This window comes from Malaclemys terrapin, chromosome 6 (assembly GCF_027887155.1).
Source record: "Malaclemys terrapin pileata isolate rMalTer1 chromosome 6, rMalTer1.hap1, whole genome shotgun sequence".
NCBI classification, from domain to species: Eukaryota; Metazoa; Chordata; order Testudines; family Emydidae; genus Malaclemys; species Malaclemys terrapin.
The window spans coordinates 99,756,526-99,777,386 of NC_071510.1; the positions used below are offsets into that span (position 1 = coordinate 99,756,526).

At 44.6% G+C, this 20,861-nt stretch overlaps 1 protein-coding gene and 1 non-coding gene across 4 annotated transcripts in view; both read left to right on the forward strand.

Moving 5' to 3' along the window:
- SLC38A9 (solute carrier family 38 member 9) overlaps nucleotides 1-20,861 on the forward strand; it is a 72,176-nt gene that overhangs the window by 11,267 nt on the left and 40,048 nt on the right. The window contains exons 2-8 of one of the 3 annotated variants that reach the window (XM_054032989.1): nucleotides 928-1,079; nucleotides 17,211-17,343; nucleotides 17,990-18,111; nucleotides 18,248-18,311; nucleotides 18,437-18,530; nucleotides 19,112-19,282; nucleotides 20,101-20,160. In XM_054032989.1, the coding sequence (XP_053888964.1) occupies nucleotides 976-1,079; nucleotides 17,211-17,343; nucleotides 17,990-18,111; nucleotides 18,248-18,311; nucleotides 18,437-18,530; nucleotides 19,112-19,282; nucleotides 20,101-20,160 (748 nt within the window). In that variant the 5' untranslated portion in view covers nucleotides 928-975. The remainder of the gene's footprint in view (nucleotides 1-927; nucleotides 1,080-17,210; nucleotides 17,344-17,989; nucleotides 18,112-18,247; nucleotides 18,312-18,436; nucleotides 18,531-19,111; nucleotides 19,283-20,100; nucleotides 20,161-20,861) is intronic. The other 2 variants (XM_054032991.1, XM_054032990.1) reach the window with 2 other exon arrangements.
- LOC128839909 (U1 spliceosomal RNA) lies at nucleotides 6,320-6,483 on the forward strand. The gene has a single exon (XR_008445562.1). It is a non-coding gene; the product is annotated as a U1 spliceosomal RNA (small nuclear RNA).

The following is a 20,861-nucleotide window of genomic DNA, read 5'->3' on the forward strand; positions in this document are numbered from 1 at the left end:
ATTTGTGTTTAAAGTTTGATTCTGATCCCATATATATTAGTTTCAAACTGGTGTAACTCATTTGAAGTGAGTGGCATTACACCAATGTAAAAAACAATGTATTGCAGATCAGAATCTAGTCAGTGTTCTTTTCCAAACTATCATACACATTTATAACGCATTATAAGTAGGAATATTAACAACTGATTCCTTTTAGTTGGTGGTGGCTGAACATGAAATGATGTCATTAGAATACTGCCATAATCTGATCTTTATTTTGGGAAATATACAAGAAATCTTTGTGCAACTTTTAGGATGTATTTTCTGGAAAGTTTGCAATAGTGGAATGAAACAGCAAGGCATTTAGTCCACTGAATGGGATAAACTTGGTTCTCAATTACACAGCGGCAAACTGGAAGTAATTTCATTGAAATAAGTGAATTTCAGTGTAAGCTTGAGAACAGAAGTCAGTCCGATGTTATGATGGTCTGAACATGACAAAAGCTTAGAAGGAAGTCACCCTATTCAACGTTAATTTGAATGCTGTGGGCCTGATTTTCAGTTGTGATCAGCATAGCCTGGGAAAGGGGAAGAATGGTGGCTGTGGCCCCTGGATTCTGAGGCCAGCTAGGGAGGGACCAGTCTAGTCCTCAGCAAGGGTGCTCTAATTTATGCATGGCTATTCCAGCAACTGGAGAGTACTGGTATTCTGGCTGCATCCCTACACTGGAAGCAGAAGCATTCTGTAGAGACACACTATGCCAGCTATCCACCACCAATCAAGTTCCTTTTATGAAAGGGGAATTACCAGGTAGCTAGTAAAGTTTGCTTTCTGCCTGCCTTGTAACACCTGAACTCTATATGCATGCAGGCTTCTGCCCATGCCAAACTCGTAACAGGACCAGGACCTTAATTACTAATTATAATTGTCTTGTTTCACTTGTTTAGGTCAGAATAATTTACAGGATCTAGAAGAAAGAAATACATTCTTCAAATATGGAAGAGGATACCAAACCTCTCCTGATCCCTGTTGGAGGTGATGAAAGTGATTATGGAATCATGAACATTCAGTTTAATCCAGCAGACCTAAAATGCAAGAGGTGAGGGGCAGTCTAACCTTATACAGTGATCATGATAGTAGGGTGATCAGATGTACCGATTTTATAGGGACAGTCCCGATTTTTGGATCTTTCTTATATAGGCTCCTATTACTCCCCACCCCCCTTGTCCAATTTTTCACATTTGCTGTCTGGTCACCCTACATGATAGTGGCTTTTTTGTCTTATCTTTACCTTTAAAATAATTCAATAAAGGTAGAAGCCAAACCTTTTTGGTCTGGTTATTTTAATAAAAACCTCCTGAGTTAAGTTATAAATATTTATTCTTTTCTATTCTAGGAAAAGACGTGTCTATTGAGTTTGCTGAAAACTTGACAATTCAGGGAGGGTAGTGAGAACTTGTTAGAAAAGATAGATTTGGAAAGCTACCAATATATCTAAAACTGAATAGATGTTGTGAGTACATATTGATTTCCATGTCTATTAAGATTTTTAATCTTATTTGACAAGATAAAACCTCAGACTTAAATGGTGAGAGTATGCAAGAGATTGCATGGTTGTGTGCACACAGGTATATAAATAAATGCTGTGTGCATGTTTGTGTGTGTATATATGAATTCATAGACACATGAGTTTAAAAAAATGCATGAGTGTGCATGTAAGAAGCGAAACCCACTGTGACATGCTGCTTGGAGGGCCTCCAAAAAATCATTATGCTTCAGAAATAGGCAATCCTGCAGCATTCTTAGGGAAGTGATGGCAGCATGTCAGCTATACTTAGTACGATTATAGGTGGGGCCTGTAACACAGCCCATTATTAAGGCTGCCTGACACTTCCCTTTTTAAGACTTTTCAGTTGTTTACAATTTTGCCAAACAATTCAGACTGAAATTTTCCATGCTGGGTGTCTGATTGCCTCAGGCTGAATTTTTTTGAAAATAAAAATGTTGAAACTTTGAATTGAAGGAGATGTGGGGGGAAGGGAGACAGGTCTGACAAAGAGCTGGAATGCAGAGGGAGAACTGGGACTGGCTGGACAAGTCAACTGGGACTATGCTGTGGGAACAATTGTCATGACTGGAGCTTGGGTGGTCAGGCCCAGTGGTCAGAGCAATAGCAGTCAGAGGTCAGGAACCACATCAAAGGTTGGAGCTGAAGTCAAGAACCAGGAGTTTGCTCTTGGACTCCTGACCCCAACTCTATCTAAGAGGCAGGTCCATAACTATGACTGGCAGGGGAGTCCACATCATTGCACAGACACTTCCTGGAATTCCTCCTGGGCTTAAATAAGGCACCTGGACCAATCAGGGGCCACAAGGGAAGCCTTCCAAGGTGTTTATCTCCACAGGGCTCAAGGGATGATGAATACTGCCCTATCATGGCTGCCAGGTAGTGGCATGGAGGTGTTGGCAATCCTGCAGATCCCAGCTTCTAGTCCCCATAGAACCTAACAAAGACTCTGGAGTTTGGACAAGAAGCCTAGGAAGAGACATTGGGACTAGTTTTCTGTGTGGACAAGAAACATGGGTAGAGGGGGTATGTGATGGGAGGTCAGGGGGAGATGAAATGGTGGTGGTGGGGCAAGAGACAGATCAGATAGGAGCTAAGGGCAGGGAGAACTGGAACTGGCTGGTCAAGGAGACTGGGACTGGAAATCATAGAATCACAGAAAATCAGGGTTGGAAGGGACCTCAGGAGGTCATCTAGTCCAACCCCCTGCTCAAAGCAGGACCAATACCCAACTAAATCATCCCAGCCAGGGCTTTGTCAAGCCTGACCTTAAAAACCTTTAAGGAAGAAGATTCCACCACCTCCCTAGGTAATCCATTCCAGTGCTTCACCGCCCTCCTAGTGAAAAAGTTTTTCCTAATATCCAACCTAAACCTCCCCCACTGCAACTTGAGACCATTACTCCTTGTTCTGTCATCTGGTACCACTGAGAACAGTCTAGATCCATCCTCTTGGGAACCCCCCTTCAGGTAGTTGAAAGCAGCTATCAAATCCCCCCTCCTCATGCTTCTCTTCTGCAGAAGAAACAATCCCAGTTCCCTCAGCCTCTCCTCATAAGTCATGTGCTCCAGACCCCTAATAATTTTTGTTGCCCTCCGCTGGACTCTCTCCAATTTTTCCACATCCTTCTTGTGGCGTGGGGCCCAAAACTGGACCCAGTACTCCAGATGAGGCCTTACCAGTGTCGAATAGAGGGGAACTATCACGTCCCTCGATCTCTGGCAGTGCCCCTACTTATACAGCCCAAAATGCCGTTAGCCTTCTTGGCGACAAGGGCACACTGTTGACTCATATCCAGCTTCTTGTCCACTGTAACCCCTAGATCCTTTTCTGCAGAACTGCTTCCTAGCCATTCGGCCCCTAGTCTGTAACAGTGAATGGGATTCTTCCATCTAAGTGCAGGACTCTGCACTTGTCCTTGTTGAATCTCATCAGGTTTCTTTTGGCCCAATCCTCTAATTTGTCTAGGTCCCTCTGTACCCTATCCCTACCCTTCAGCGTATCTACCACTCCTCCCAGTTTAGTGTCATCTGGGAACTTGCTGAGAGTGCAGTCCACACCATCCTCCAGATCATTATGAATTAATTAATGGAGATATCCCATCTCCTAGAACTGGAAGGGACCTTGAAAGGTCATCGAGTCCAGCCCCCTGCCTTCGCTAGCAGGACCAAGTACTGATTTTGCCCCAGATTCCCAAGTGGCCCCCTCAAGGATTGAACTCACAACCCTGGGTTTAGCAGGCCAATGCTCAAACCACTGAGCTATCCCTCCATCTTAATGAAGATATTGAACAAAACTGGCCCCAGGACCGACCCTTGGGGCACTCCGCTTGAAACCAGCTGCCAACTAGACATGGAGCCATTGATCACTACCCATTGAGCCCGATGATCTAGCCAGCTTTCTATCCACCTTACAGTCCCATTCATCCAGCCCATACTTCTTTAACTTGCTGGCAAGAATACTGTGGGAAGACAGTATCAAAAGCTTTGCTAAAGTCAAGGAATAACACATCCACTGCTTTCCCCTCATCCAGTGAGTGGGGTGGGACTTGGACATGGAGCATGGAGGGGTGAGACTAGTACAGTCAAAGAGACTGGGATGAGAAGCCTGGGGCAGGAACTCTATGGGGGGGATGTGTTGGGGGGGGGGGAGGAGGGGGAGTATGTTATCATATAATTAAAAACTATCATAATCCGTACACACAAGTGGGGCTGAATTAAGGATGCACAGACAGTGTTAATGCTGGCATTTCCTAACTTGAGTGCTTGACTTTGCAACCTTAGTAATATTCTTTTAGCAAAGTTTGTGTTAATTTCCTACATCCTTAAAAATGCAAACTAAAAAAACAAATTGCATTATGTGGCATCATATTCACACTCGCATGGTCAGCAGCAGGATTAGAATCTTTAGATCAATCACACAGACCTCTTCCACTTGGGCTAACAGAGTAACTGATAGCAGTAATAGGTTGTCATCTTCTATATGGACCATCATTAGTGGGGGATGAAACACTGCCAGTTTTACAGATATTTGCTGACAGCAGAGGGATGGTGAGACTTAAGAATCTTAGCTTCTGTTCCAGACTAGGGAGAGGAACATGCTCTAGTGGTCTCAGACTCTTCTGCTCATTTCCCTCAACCCTTGGCCCCTTTTGCCTATTCCCCTCCAACCTGTCCTTGTCTCAGTCCTATCACTTCTCTACCCTAGGCTTCTTATTCCAGTTTCAGTCTCCTCACTTAGAAATTCCTGGTCTTTATTCCTCAGGTTTCACATCCCAGTCTCTTTGTCCAGCAAGTCCTCATCTCCCATTCCAGACACCAGGTTCCAGTCCCTCCCTCACACCCAGTCTTCACCTGCTTCCAGGCTCCTTGCCCAGCCATTCCTAGTTCCCTTCCAACCCTCCCCAGCCTCTTTGCCCAGCCAGTCCCAGTTTCTCCCTCCCAACTCATCATCTAAGCCAGTGGTTTTCAAACTGCGGGTCACGACCCAGTACGGGGTCACAGAACGTAAGGCACTAGGTCGTGGCAGTTCTGGTCAGCCCCGCCAACCGGGACGTTAAAAGTCCCGTCGGTGGTGTTGCCCGGCTAAGGTAGGCTAGTCCCTACCTGTTCTGACATCACGCTGTGCCCCGGAAGCGGCCAGCAGCAGGTCCGGCTCGTAGGCAGGGGGGCCATGGGGCTACACATACAGCCCGAACACCAGCTCCACACTCCCATTGGTTGGTTTGGGCAGTGCCTGTGGGAGAGAGCCACGTGTAGCTGCTTGTGCGCCTCCACCTAGGAGCCAGACCTGCTGCTGGTCGCTTCTGGGGCTCAGCGCGGTCCGTGGTGCCAGGACAAGCAGGAAGCCTGCCTCTGCACCCTGGCTGCGCCACTGACTGGGAGCCACTAGAGGTAAATCTGTGCCCCAATCCCCTGCCCCAGCCCTGAGCCCCCCCCAAACTTGGAACCCTTCCTGCACCCCAAGCTCCTCATCCCTGGCCCCAGCCCAGAGCCTGCACCCCAAGCTCCCCCTTCTGAACAGCACCATGCTCCCTCTTGGACATTACTGATTGATCTATTTGGCTCTGCTACTTTGTCTTTTCACCAAGCACCATATCTCTAGGATGCAGTATGCACAAAAGGGCTGTAGATGGCAAGGTCTCCTCCAGAAACCTTCACTTCAGAGAAACAAGATCTGCATAGAAGAGCACCCCAGCATGGGCTAGGGTGACCAGATGTCCGAATTTTAAAGGGAAAACCCCAATATTGGGGGCTTTTTCTTATATAGGTACCTATTACCCCCCATCCCCATTTTTCACACTTTATCTAGTCATCCTACCATGGACACTAGTGCAGGAGCACATCCCTGTGGGCTGATTTCTTGCCTCCCACTTTTGCTGAGACTCCAATGACTGAAAGGCTTCAAGTTTACATGCAAGTGAAGGGCATAGAGCCTCCAAGACATGGGTCTCTGCTTGCCTTCCCTGAGCAGGGCAGGGCAAGAATGAGATGGAGGATGTCTGCTTGAGGCAGCTTACAAAACAGTGGCACGGGGCTGTGCATGTAGATTAGAGACAACAGAGTACTCTGGGATGAGGAAAGAGGAAGTGCAGGACAAATTCTTGCCATGTACTTAACACTGAAGAATATCTGGGGCCCTTGTGGCCCAGCTAGCACAAATTGGGCTACCAGGTAATACAGCTGAATGGAGCTGCAAGTGGCAGGGGAAGGATTTGCCATATGCTAAGAATGGTTGGTGAGAGGATGGAACATGTGCAACAACTGTAGCTTATACTTTCCTGGTGGGGGAGATACTATGGTTAGGAGGGTGGTTAGTTTTTGCTTTGGTTCATCCATTGCACTCCGGATGTGCCGACTCCTGTGATTTTTGTTAATATGGGATACTCAGCTGTGTCATTTGTGGTCATAAGGGGTTGTGTTTATGCTTTTCCTTGGCATTTAGTCATCCACAAAGAGAAACTAAAGCATGAGCTCTGTTAAGCTTTCTTGTTTAGTTTCTGTTGCTCAGGTATCTTAAGGTGCCTGTAGGCTTTTCCTGCTCCTGCCTTCCTGTTTTGTTTCCTTCTCATTGTCTGTGCAGGCCTACTGTTTTCTGATCTATGCTTGGCCTTTCAGGGCAGCGCTGTTTTTCCATACAGCTGTGCCTACAGTAATGGCAGGCTTGCTCCCGCCTTGGCTTGGCTGGTCGTGGGTATGTTAACTGTGTCTGGAAGGTGAGATTCCCAATAGTAGACAAACTCTCACTAGCTCAGCTCAAGCTAGCATGCTGAAAGTAACACAATGGATGTTGTTTCATGGGCTGCAGCTCAGCTAGCAGCCTGATTTTAAGGCCACCCAACTGCTGCTTCAAGCTTAGGTGACTAGCCTGAACCACTGCCCAAGCTGCAATAGCCATCCTGCCCTTTTTAACAAGTCTGTCTACCTGTGCTGTCAATCACACCTCCCAGCTGCAGCATAGACATATCCTGTATGTCACTGTCTTTAGGGCTGCCCACCATCTCCCTACCTAGTCTCAACCCAGTGGTACTGGAAACACTTTTATTGGGGGGGGGGTGCTGAAAGCAGAAATGTATTTGGGTTATTACTACAAGCCAGGGGGTATAGCAGGACCCCCAGCACCCATAGTTGCAGCACTTATGGGGAAGCTGGTTCTCTTGATTATTTGTCCTTACTTGGGTCTAATCTGTAGGCAGCAGCTGCTGCAAAGGAAAGGATTTTGGTTAGATAGCTACAGAAAAGTGCTGGGAACAGACACTGTTTCTCTCAGAACTAGCTGCTTTCACCTTGAAATAGATAGAAAGCCCCCTGTAAGAGCACCATCTGGTGATTTCTGCTTCCATTACAAGCAGCACTTTCTTTCTTGCCTTCCCTGGCAGCAGTGGCCTGTGCTGCTAGAGCAGAAGGAAGGGAAGGGCGAGGCCAGATGCTCTGACCCACCTCAGCTAAAGGCAGTTTTGAGAGAAGTGCAGTCAGTGCCCCTGCTGCCTCTCAATCACCCAGATCTAGCTTTTCAGCTCTGCTGCCTTTCTGACTACTAAGCCTGTGTCTGTGAGGTGCAGTTTGCATAAAAGACCCAAAGATGGCACTGTTGTCTTTGGAAAGTCTTTTCCCTCTCCACCACAGATTTAATTCTGCTGAATAGCAGTATAGCCACCAGTATGAGGTATGCATCCCTATAGTATGCTTTTCCTGAGTCTCCAGTCCTTGGAAAGGGTTTGTGATGGGGAGCTCCACTCACTATTAGCGTGGCATCACCTGCTAGTCACTCTGGCAATTAGCTCTAAAAGTTAATGCCACTTCCCATGGTTGCATGCCATCACCACCTCTCAGGTCTAGCGTTGCCAGCTTTTTACTTGCACAAAACCGAACACACTTGCCCCACCCCAACTCATTCCATCCCCCCTCCCTCTGTTGCTCAGTCTCCCCACCCTCACTTATACACTTATTGTCACTGGGCTGGAAGGGATGAGAGGTTTGGGGTACAGGAGGGTGCACTAGACTGGGACTGAGGGGTTGAGAAGGCAGAAAGGGGCTTCAAACTGGTGTAGGGGGTTAGGGCTCTGGGCTCTGGCTGGGGTGCAGGCTCTGTGGAGGGGTTTGGAGTACAGGAGTGTGCTCCAGGCTGGAATTGAGGGGTTCAGCGAGGAGGGGGAGGATCAGGGCTGGGGGTGTATGCTCTAGGCAGCAATTACCTCAGGCCACTCCTAGAAGCAGTGGTATGTCCCCACTCCGGCTCCTATGCAGAGGCACAGCCAGGCAGCTCTAGGTGCTGCCCCTTCAGCTCTCATTGGGCACAGTTTCCAGCCAACGGGAGCTGCCAAGCTAGTGCTTGGGGCGGGGGCAGCATGTAGAGCCCCTAGCTGCCCCTAGGCATGCTGACTGGAGCCACTAGGGTCCCTTTTTGATTGAGCATTCTGGTTGAAAATTGGACACCTAGGAACCACACCTGAGTTAGGTCTGTATGTCTTTTCATCTTAAGGATCACAGTATCCTCTTCATGACTTAGCCTACTAGCCAGGTCACTTACCATTCCCTCACTTCCAGGGTATATCTAAGTTCTTTCTTCACTAGTTGTAGGCAGTCTTCTTATTCATTGCCTTAGGTGCCACTCCTTTGGTGTCTGGTAGGGGAACCACAGGCCCTACTCTTGGGACCCTTGACTCATCAGTTTACTTCTTTAATGGACTATTTCCTGTAACTCCTGATAGCCCTCCTTGCTCTGGGTACAATTGCAGCCTTTCTCAGCAGCCCTTTTCTAGGGCCAGTTTCCTGGCTTTATAGGCTACACCTATTCCTGCCCAGCTGAGCCTGCTTTCAATCTTCCCTGCTCCCTGGCTCCCTCTCCAGGTGCAGCCTATGGAGTTAATTGGCCTGCCTGGCCATCTTAACCTCTTCTAGGTGGGCATGTGGGGTGGATTGACTAACACAAAGTAGGCTACCTGGTTGTATGGTTTTAGGAGCTGTAAATAGGAGAAAAAAAGATCTGCCTTATGCGAAGAGTAGGGGGTGAGAGGGAGCAGTGCAGGTGTGCTAACAGAAGGCTTTTTTTAAAACCTGTTCCTGTGGATACCATGATCAGAAATAGGTTTGTGGTGTTTTCTAGTATCCTTTGTTGGTTGGTTCTAGAATATTATTTTCTGATGTTTAAACTAATTACAGGAAGACATAATGTTGTATTTTTAAAGGTTTTAATGTTTAGTATTTTTCTGTTGTATATTATGGGATGTTATTGTTTGTTTCATAATTTATTCTTTTCCTAGTTAATTATTCTGAGTAGCCTTGGATAGATTTTTTTTTTTTTTTTTTTTTTTTAAACTGTAAGGTGACCAATGGGGTTTGTTTGGTTTAAGATGTGTTGTTAAATTGCCCCCAAAATAGTTTTTTATTTAAAGATTTTTTTTTCTTTGTTTAACAAAAAATATGCTAGAGAGGTAAATGGTTTTGTAACATAATACAAGTCTATTAAAGTAGGCACTGTTGCTTTTTTATTTCTTTAGAATTTCTAATTATTCAGTATGAATGATTTGCTAACTATGTAATTCTTAGGTTGTTGGTATATCTTAATATAGTAATTTTTTACAGACCTTAATTTTGGGATGTCACTATGCAGCTGCAGCAACAGCACCTGTTGAATTAAAGTTAGGGTGGGGTTTTTGCCTTTCAAGCTCTTTGATTATAACATTTTTATGTAAATAAATTTTGTAACTTAAGGAATGTTTTTGGAGTTGTGAGGATGATACTTGAAGGTATTTGTGTTAGAAGTAATTCTCCAATGTAAAAGTGTTTGAAAACCACTGTAGTGGATGCTCCTAATGTTCCTGACCTTCTGCTACAGGGGGAACTAATGGGAGAAAAAGGCAGGGGATTTAAAAAGAATAAAAGGGTGGAAGTTTAAGATGAAAGAAGATGCAGGAGCAGTCAGTATGAAAAATAAACATCTCTAAATTTCCCTAGTGAAAAAGAGTATTAGCATAGGAGGAGGGAGCTAAGGAGTTTCTTTTCCTCAGAAGTGGTTCTCTTTTTTTCCCTTTTTTTAAAGTTTTCTTGTGAATTTAGAGACCGTGAAGGATGCTGGATAGATATCTTTGGAGGCTAAAAATCTTCTAACCACGGAACAAATGTAGCTAAGTGCCTGTGCAAAGAAATAATAGACTATGTAATTGAGCAAAAAGGTTCTTCTGTGTTTTCTTTTTGCAGGAAGGGATTCATTATTTCTACAGCTGGGTTAATATCCATAGTATTTAATGATGAAATTATTATAAAGCTCAAATATTGGGGCAATGGGAGGTCTATGGTGAAATTTAAAGCATTATTATTTGTCAGTTTGTACAGCATTTTGTAGAATAAAAGCATGTTAGCATGAAGAATTACAAGTAACCAATATAGGTATACTGATGAAGGCATATATCAGTGCAAGAACACTGATGGATATTATAACTGAACATGATATACTTTCCACAGAAAAATATGCTAAACAAACAACACAATCTCTGCCCCAAAGAGTTTATCAGGCCCTGTTCCTTCAGTTGAATCTGTATGGGTAGATTACTGATCCCATGCAGATCTGGTTGCAGGATAGGGGTCTGCAGACACAAACATGTGAAATATGCACAGTTAGGACCCAGAATACCCTATGAACAATGCTGCTGGTGAGTTTCACAGAGCAGATTGATTTCCATGAGTGAACTGGAGAAGAAGGAAGGCTCTTAGTAGCATCTACAGGCCTGAACCAGATTGAATCCCCATTGTGCTAGGTGCTCCACAATCATACAGTGAATGGCAGTGCCGGTCAAAAGACATTTTTCTGCATTTAAACACATTAAATGAAGTCTTTTTTTCTCTCTTCAGCCCCAAAGCATTTAACACATTAGAGAGCATACTGACAGCTCACCCATTATTCCCTCTTCAGCTTTGTAGCAGCTCTAAAGCTTCATATATGAAAGCAAGTAAAGTGCCTTCAAGTTGAAATGTTAAAAATGTCTTTGAGTTATGGTGAGACAGTATAATTTGAACACAAAATAAATGTTTCTATGACTTGAAATGTTAAATAGTGTCATGGAGGAGCACCAAAATAATACAGTGAAGTGTAAAAAGTCTTGTTTTAAAGGCCTCATTCTGAATATTATTCAACAGATGTACAGCATTGGCTATTCAGTGGTGGTAAGTGTTTCAGATCCAAACATGGGTAACTCTACAACGTGAAATATTATGTTCTCCTTGTCCAGAGTGGCCCTAAACATACCCCTTTTCAATTCTTGTTTTAAAATGTGCATTCCATTTTATAGGACTTCTAAAATATTACTCATCACGATTTTCAGAAAAGCAGAATATGCCAGTTTTTCAAGATAATGAAAATTCTGGCAGATTTCTGCACACAACTAGGCTAGCCAAATTTATGCCATATTCTGCCCTTTTCTGTGGGTGCAGTTTCTATAGCCACAGTTTTGCACATAAATAAATAAAAATCCATGTTTAATCTACATTTACATTCATATGTGGGATTTCCCTTACTCTTTTTGCATGTATATCTTTCTGGCAGTTCCATCCAGAAAGATTTCAGAGGGTTTCTTTTCCTGGACCTAATGCAGACCATGCTAGTATCTGAGATTATCATTCTAAAAGAAAGAGATGTATTTCTGAAATGGCAAGGTAAAACCCTGAGATATAGTAGGTCTTAGAAATTTAGTCCTTCATTCATATTTTTATTAATAAGTGCCTTAGTTGTCCTGTGAGCCTTATGAATGTTAGTCACAAAATGCATGTAGCTCAACAACTGAATTCTCCTGACCAGTGGTATTGAAGCCTTTTTTTTTTTTTTTTTTTTTAAATACAAGAAATTTCCCAGCCCTTAGCTTTCATTTTATTTATTTCCAAATATCATATCTTGGACAATACAAACATGTCTGATTAGTATCAAGGGTTCCTTGCATTAACCATGGACCATGTACACAATATGACTAAGGAAGCTGGGGAGGAAGCAGTTCAGTTCCCCGGCAGTAGCTCCACGTTTACTGTGCTCTCGTGCATTGGAGAGAATGGCTAGTGGGTAAATGTAATAGCAAATCCCATGGCCTCGTCCCATTGCATCTCCCAAGTGAGCTGTGGCCTTGGTGTCCCATGCACAGAACAGTTCTGTAGTGTGCAGGAGATGTAAATCTGCAGTGTGGGGTTCCAGCATCCTGTCTGTACCTACCATTCAGTGGTAAACACACTGGTTCCCCTGTGGTGGAATTTCTGCCCCAAGTGACTATTGTCAGTTGGATTAATATTTAAATGTAGAGTATAATAGTACTGTTGTCCTGAAAAAAAGCAGATCCGTTGAACTCTTCTGGCCCTCCATTTACTCTTTCAGTGCTTGGGTATCACCCGCACTATTGTTTCTCTGAATTAACACTCATAGTCATGCCAATTTTTCCCCCATTATGCCTCTTTTTATTCCTATTGTCTTTTGAGTGACCTAGGGTTACTATACGTCCAGATTTTCCCGGACATGTCCGGCTTTTTGGGCTCCAAATCCCCGTCCGGGGGAAAGCCCAAAAAGCTGGACATGTCCGGGAAAATCGGGGGGGCCGGGCCAGGGGCTTGGGGGCCGGGCCGGCGGAGTGGGGCCGGACCAGGCCAGGGGCTCCGGGGCCGGCCGGCGGTGCGGTGCCTGGCCGGGGGCTCCGGCGGGGCCGGGCCGGGGGCTCGGGGGCTCCGGCGGGGCCGGGGGCCGGGCTGGGGACCGGCGGTGCAGTGCCGGGGGCCTGGGGGCCGGGCTGGGGGCTTGGGAGCCGGGACGGGCCGGCGGAGCGGGGCCGGGACGGGCCGGCGGAGCGGGGCCGGGCCGGGGGCTCGGGGGCTCCGGCCGGGGGCTCGGGGGACGGGCCAGCGGGGACGGGGGCCGGGCTGGGGACCGGCGGTGCGGTGCCGGGGGCCTGGGAGCCGGGCCGGGGACCGCAGTGCTGGGCGGGCCGGGGGTGGTCGGCCGGGGGCCGGGCCCGGGGCCAGCCTGGGCCGCACCTCCTCCCCCCACACTCCCCCTTACCTGCTCCCCCTTGGGAGCCGGGACGGGCCGGCGGGGCTGGGCCGGCGGTGCGGGGGCTCGGGGGCTCGGCCGGGGGCTCGGGGGCTCCGGCGGTGCGGTGCCTGGCCGGGGGCTCCGGCGGGGCCGGGCCGGGGGCTCGGGGGCTCCGGCGGTGCGGTGCCTGGCCGGGGGCTCCGGCGGGGCCAGGGGCCGGGCTGGGGACCGGCGGTGCAGTGCCGGGGGCCTGGGGGCCGGGCTGGGGGCTTGGGAGCCGGGACGGGCCGGCGGAGCGGAGCCGGGACGGGCCGGCGGAGCGGGGCCGGGACGGGCCGGCGGAGCGGGGCCGGGCCGGGGGCTCGGGGGCTCCGGCCGGGGGCTCGGGGGACGGGCCGGCGGGGACGGGGGCCGGGCTGGGGACCGGCGGTGCGGTGCCGGGGGCCTGGGAGCCGGGCCGGGGACCGCAGTGCTGGGCGGGCCGGGGGTGGTCGGCCGGGGGCCGGGCCCGGGGCCAGCCTGGGCCGCACCTCCTCCCCCCACACTCCCCCTTACCTGCTTCAGGCTTCCCACGACTCAAATGTTCGTGGGAAGCAAGGGAGGGGGCGGAGTTGGGGCAGGGGCCCGTGGAGTGTCCTCCTTTGGGAGGCACAAAATATGGTAACCCTAAGTGACCCCATGTGAGTTCCTTCCTGAGAGTGAAGGTTTCTCAGTGATCAGATAGAGCTGTTGAGCTTTATGTTGGTGGAGTTCCCTAATTAGTGAAGCTGCCCAGGCGTGGCTCCGCTAACTAGGTGCCTGGACCCTGGAGAAGATGCACATGTAAGATGAGTTGGTGGCCAGTGGGGTGAATGGGGGTAGGTGAGAGGGGGCAGTGAGGTGAGAAGAGGGGGTGGAGGGAATTTGGGACATGCAGGGGTATGGCAGCCAGCAAAAGAGGCTACTTTCCCCAGCTCCAGGGCTGTGGCTGCTAGGGAGAGACAGCCCTCCTTCCCAGCCTCAGCTCTGTGGTGGAGGAGAGAGGGAAAGACACCCCCCCCCCCCCCCTCTTCCCAGCCCAGTTCAGTGGCTGCTGCAGTGGGAGAGACCCTCTCCCCCTTCCCAGCCCCAGCTTGGGGGCTGCCATGGTGGGGGGAGAAAGGGAAAGACACTCCCCTCCTTCCTAGCCCAGCTTGGTGGCTCCCAAGGCGTGGGAGCCCCCCCTCCTTCCCAGCCCCAGCTCAGGGACTGCCATAGTGAGGGAGAGACACTCCCCCTCCCCCTCCTTCCCAGCCCCAGTTCTGGGGCTGCCGCGGTGGAGGAGAGGGCACATCCATTGCATTAGAAACGCAAGGCTACTGATATTAAAATGAGTTGTTTGATTTTATTTGTAGAACAAAAAAAGTCTATTATTGGTGGGGTTTTCTATTTTATTTATTTTAAATATATCACTTTTATCCAAAGTGCTTTACAATAGTCAGCTAACTGTACAAAAAACAGTTGGAAAGATCATTAAGTGGTCCACCGAGACCCTCAGCAATTTTCAGGTGGTCCTTGGGGGGCAAAAAAAAGTTTAAGAACTGGTCTACTGTATTGACCCAAGCTGCTCTGTCTCAGAACCTGATCTCCTTCAACTGCTTAGTGCCACATAGCTAAGGGGAGAACTTTCATGGCAGCTGGTCCAAGATTATTGAGCACCATTCCAGAAGAGGCAAAAACTGCCCCAGATCTCTCCACATGGAAGTGGAGTGTAAGCCTCACTTCTTTAGTGTAGCTTTCCCACAGGAACAACAGAGGAGATGTGCCAACAATATTAATTCCAGGTGGGCCAGAAGAAGCTAGACCTCATTGGATCTTTATACTGTGCATTCAGCCTGAGTAAGGTATAAATAGATGTACACCTCTCATGCTACCATGTCTCATATGTGGAAACAGCATGTGTCAAAAACCCAAATGAGAAAGAGAAACAAATTATTCATACAGGTCATTTTAAAAAAAGACTGTGGGTTTCATCCCTTTATTATGAGTAACTTTAACCTTAGCTTCACAAATCTTGCTTTTGTTGTTGAAAGTTATTTACATTATACATTTGGTCTCCCCACACTTCTAGAGTTTCATGACTTCTCAACTAAAATGAGTGTGCCTTGAAATGAGATCTGTGTGTAGATATGTCCTTTCTGTACCGATGTTGGACTAGTTAACCCTTCATTTTCCACGCTTAGCTAAATTCAGCAACAGTTTTACTTCATGATTGTGTTCAATCTAATATATTTAGTTAGGATTTATTTTTTCTTAATTCATACAGGTACACCTTCATGTCCCAAGTATAGATAAAAATAAAACCAGTATTTTCCCCCTTCATATTTTTACAGTCAAAAAATAATCTTGATTGGGTGTACTTAAAAATGAAAAAAAAAATTAAGAAGTGATGAGATGAGGGAAAGGATCTAATAAATTAAACCATTTTTTCAAGAGGGAGAGAAAATGAACAAAAATAACAAAGTATAGACTATGAGTTCATCTAGAAATAATGTATTACTTTAATACTTCCAGATGGACAAACTATTTGTGACTTGTACAAAGTACCATGCTTTTCCTATCTGCTTACGTCAGCTCAGAGAAAAACATGCATTTCTGTCTTCTGTCTTGTGCTGTTAAGAATGGGGAGTATTACAGAAATGATTCTCTCAGCATTCAGGGCTTGGGCAGCAAGTTCCATCTCTCTCGGGTGTCTCCTAGCAGCCAGTCACAGAGATGCATTACAGTTCCAGATCAGGCTTTATTAACCTCCTGATGCAAGTTTGTGCTGTGATATAGATGCTTAATTTTGTAGCTGGGAGAAGAATGGGAACTTGGTCAGGGAAAATGGTGTCCCAGAATGAAGGCGGAGTTGAAAACCATGCAACCCTTTAGAGATCATCCTGTTATTGGGAGCTGCTGTAAAGGGAACTAGCCACCATCTTTTTTTTGTGTGTCTCTTGGCTCAGACTCCACACATTCAAATAGACCTGGTTCTTATTGCAGGAAAAATAAAACTTTCTTCCTGACTCAGTTTTTACTATTGCTGTTATCTGTAATAGCCGTTTTGGTTGTTTATCTGTAATTTGCTGGATTTTTTTATTTTTATAACTTGTTTTTGGTTGGGGGTGTGTGTGTGTGTGTGTGTGTGTATATAAAGTAGGTGAACAAATCTGAATATTGTTGTTGTGTTTGTAAATCTTAGTGAGTTTAGCCAAAAAAAGCACAGGTGGAGGGAAGCAATACCAGTTTAGTAAGGTTTGCAAGCAAGTAATACAACTTTCATTTCTAAACCCTCATGTGGCTTTGGCTAATGTCTTACTAAGCCAATGGAGTCCTGTACCTATATAGAAATAAAGAGTTCTTGACAAAGCATTCAGACTCTGTCTATATATTGCTATGATTCAGAAGTAGAAATTATAATTTTTCTTTACCATAATTGGGGTAAGATTCTGTCTATCTCTGGTAAATCTAGCCCTGTATTAAGGGCAGTGAAGAAGCAGTCCAGAGAAGGAACTGAGCCCACTGCCCACCCCTCTCCACCCATTCCCTATGTGCCTGTGTTTGAGGAACTACTGGGTATGGAACCTCTACATTCAATGCTGGAAGGAGTGGTGGAGATATTATTGTGTTTGCTGCCGCATGACTGCTTAGGGATGGGCCATAATCTGTCCCTTGGGATTTTTTTGTTCCTGAGAATCGTGTTCCTAGTGATTAATCAAATGCCATTCAAAGGGAAACAGTGAGATAAATGAGGACTAAAAATCAACTTTTTAAAAATATACTGCGGCAAATTCTGGTATAAAGCTAGAACAAGTATTAACTTAATTGAGCTTTGGATTTATGCTAGTGTAACCCAATGCAATTTGGTCCATTATTTTAAACTAGATACTGGTCACCATTCTGCTCTCAGTTATGCGGGTGCAACCTAGCACGTCCGAATTTGGTCCAATTCCCTTTTAATATGGATTATATAAGGAGATAAATATTGCATTTGTAGTATGCGCCTTCCCTTCTTTCAGTTAGAAAGCAGTGCATTAAGCAATTGCAATATGGATGGTAATCTATTCCTGAGTGATACAAAATCATTTTCTGAATATCTAATTTATTTCTCTTCTGTTAACAGTTTCATTAAAGGTTGTTTGTTGTGCCTTTTCCCTTTAGGCCATTCCACGTAGAGCCTTCAAATATTGTCAGTGTGAATGATGACACACAAAGAGTTACAGATGAAGCCTCAGCAATGAATAAGCGGATTCATTACTATAGCAAGCTCACTTCTCCTTCAGATAGGGCACTGGTAAGGAAAAGACGGGTTAAAGATGCCATTAATTAATGGACATGACGTGCAAGGTGTAGTGGGTATTGTAAGTGCCTGACTTCTGCAATTTACAACTGAAAAACAAAACGGAAAAACCCCAGTTAAAACAAACCTTGAGGATTGCTTCTAAATGAGGCCTTCCTGGCTGAGCATGCTTGAGTTTACATAGAACCACAAGTCACAACTGCCTTCTTAGGTGGTGAAAACTATGACTAAGATATGCAAACAATCCTGAGTCTTACAATATTGGCCCAGTCTTAATACTTTGTCACCAGAACGTTCATAAATACATATTTAAGTTGTCAACATGGAATTCTATGTACCTAAATTTAGGTATCCAACCCTGATAACTTAGGGCATTTTCTGTGTGTAGCCGGTCACTGAGAAAATACTTTCATAAAGTAGTTGATGGATTGTGATGTGGATGAGAGCAAATGATGATTCTTCTACAGAAGAATAATTCAGCCATCAATTTTTCTTTAAAAATAGAACAGATCTGTACTTGAAAATGTACTTTTCATTAAAAGTTTCATGTTTTTCTTATAGTCAGTAGTCAACTTAGTATAAGTGGAACATCAGAGATTCTTTGTTGTTACTAATACATCTTGTTTTATCCCTCTATTAGATTGCTCCTGATCATGTACTTCCAGCTCCAGAAGAAATTTATGTGTATAGTCCATTAGGAACTGCTTTCAAAATCGATGGTTGCACTGATGGTTATGGCAAAAACTCCAGCATAGTGACAATGTATGTTAAATACTTTCTTGTATGGTAGCCCAAAATTGCATTATATTGGAAGTTGTCTATTGAAATTTAATAACTTTTATGTTTCTAAAAAGGTGGCATGAAATAACAATGCTCCTTAATGCTCTGTCTTCTTCAGATTTATGATCTGGAATACAATGATGGGCACATCTATACTAAGTATGCCATGGGGAATAAAACAGGTAAGATCAATGTGTACTAGAAAAAATATTTGCATGGAAAACATTTACAGTGTTCTTTTGTTCTATTTGCATCAACATTTATTGTTAAAGCGCAAAAATATAAATGTATTTCTCCTCTTAAACAGGCAGGATTTACCACTGGAATCTGTTTGATCTTGCTAATGGGCAGCTTGACACTTTATTGCTGTTACAGAGTTGTGAAATCACGGACAATGATACGTAAGAATCTGTTACATTACACAGTGTTCTTATGTAAAGTGTGAAATCTTGAGATCCTGAATGATGATGATTTTGTTTTTATTACTGTTTGTGTTTCTGCCAGTGTGTGGTTTTTTTGTTTGTGTTTTTTTTTTTTTTTTTTTTTGTCTGAATATTTTTTTGATTTACTGTTGGTTAGATATGGGACTCCCCCAAAATTCAGGGACAAACAAAAACTCCTCATTTGGATAAGTTTGGGTTCTGGATTGAGACTTTGTGGCTTGGGGTCCATCTCTACCTGTCATATTACCTCTTTAATTTATAGGGACCTGTTTCTTTTTAAGCAAATTTAACCACATCTGAACACCTTCAGTCAAACTCCACCAACCATCTGATGTAATAGAAATCAAGTTATGGAACAGAATGTTGTCCCCTGACAAGTGTTGTACTTTAAGTTGGTGGCATTTATCTAGCAGTAGGAGACTTTTTTTGCTTTGAATCAGAGTTCTATGTAAACAGCACAATCTCTCTTAATCAGAGTATTCTCATGTTTAATCACCTTTTTCTAAATTTTTTTTTTTTGTATTTTTGTCTTTATTCAGCTTTAATAGATACCTCAAACTGGGAATTCCCAGATGTTTGCAAGTACTATTTTGGATCCTTTGGTCAATGGTCCAGTCTTTTATTTTCAATGGTGTCTCTTGTTGGAGCCATGGTTATTTACTGGGTACTTATGTCCAACTTCTTGTTCAACACAGGAAAATTTATATACAGTAAGTATCCGTGCTTAAGTCTTTTCAGTTTAGTTTAAATCAAAATTCTAGGTACTGAAATGCAGGGACAAATTGTTAAAATCAGCTTTTTTTGTAGCACCAGAGAAATTCAATTTTGGGCACCATAATTATAACCTCTCTAAAAGTTCTATAATTCTCCAGGTGCATGCCTTTCTTTGAGTGACTTCCAGTTAGACTTTCTTTAAAGAGCATCACAAAGCAAGGATGACTTTTGTTGCATCTTCTACTTGTGGGGTGTGTGTGTGTGTGTGTGTGTGTGTGTGTGTGTTATATAAATAAAAAAATTAGTTTTCCATGTTGATGGACGTGTGGGTGTGTGGTTTTTTTTGTGTGTGTGTGTGTGTGTGTGTGTGTATTGATATACATACACACAACAGATTTGGCCCTACAGACTTCTTTAATTCAGTGAATGAGAGTTTTTTTTCAGAGGTGAAGCAAGGCATCTTATACAAAGAAGACAATGCTATGATGTTTATCATGGGTTATAATGTCCTGAATCACAGGAAACTCTCTCATAGCTATGGGAGAAGTTCAATGGGTACATGGGAACTGACACCAGTAAATGACCCATGTCATCTAAAGCTACTTTGTCTATCTCCACAATACTAAATCAAGCTGCAAGTGAAATAATCGGGCGTCTTTAGATGGGATTGAGACTATTCATTTCGGAGTTAGTGAGAAACTGCAAAACTCTATTCTACCTCTCTCATTTCAGTTCCATAAATTTACAGAGAGAAGGAACAGGATAACAGCAGGAGTAGAGCAAACCATAGTAAGATTGTTTTTCTTATTTTCAGATTATGTTCATGACATTAACGTAACAGATCTTGTTCCTGGTACTAATGGGAGTACTAGAGGTAAGAAAAGCACAATAGTACTATGTTCCACAATAAAATAACTCTTAAGGGATATTATATGCAGTGTTGTTGTTGTAACCATGTCAGTCCAAAGATATTACAGAGACCAGGTGGGTGAGGTATAGTAGAACCTCAGAATTACGAACACCTCAAGAATGGCGGTTGTTCGTAACTCTGAACAGAATGTTATGGTTGTTCTTTCAAAAGTTTACAACTGAACATTGACTTAATACAGTACAGCTTTGAAACTTTATTATGGAGAAGAAAAATGCTTTTATATATATATATATATATTATATAAATTTTAGTAGTTTACATTTAACAGTACTGCATGTATTTATTTAATATTTCTGCTGCTGCCTGATTATGTACTTAAGCTTCCAAATGAGATGTGTGGTTGACTGGTCAGTTCATAACTCTGGTGCTCGTAACTCTGAGGTTCTAGTTTCTTGAAGTGGTTCTTAACAGTGGTTCTTAATCTGTGGCCTGTGGGCCACTTGTGGCTTAATCAGCACACAGCTGCGGCCTATGTGACATCCTCAGGGCCATACAGGTAGTATTGGATGTGGCCCACAATGGTAACTAGGCTGAGAACCACTGTTCTACTGTGATATCTTTTATTGGACCAACTTCTGTTGGTCAGAGAGACAAGCTTTTGAGCTTACATAAAGCTCTTCTTTAGACCTGCAAGGTGAAAATTC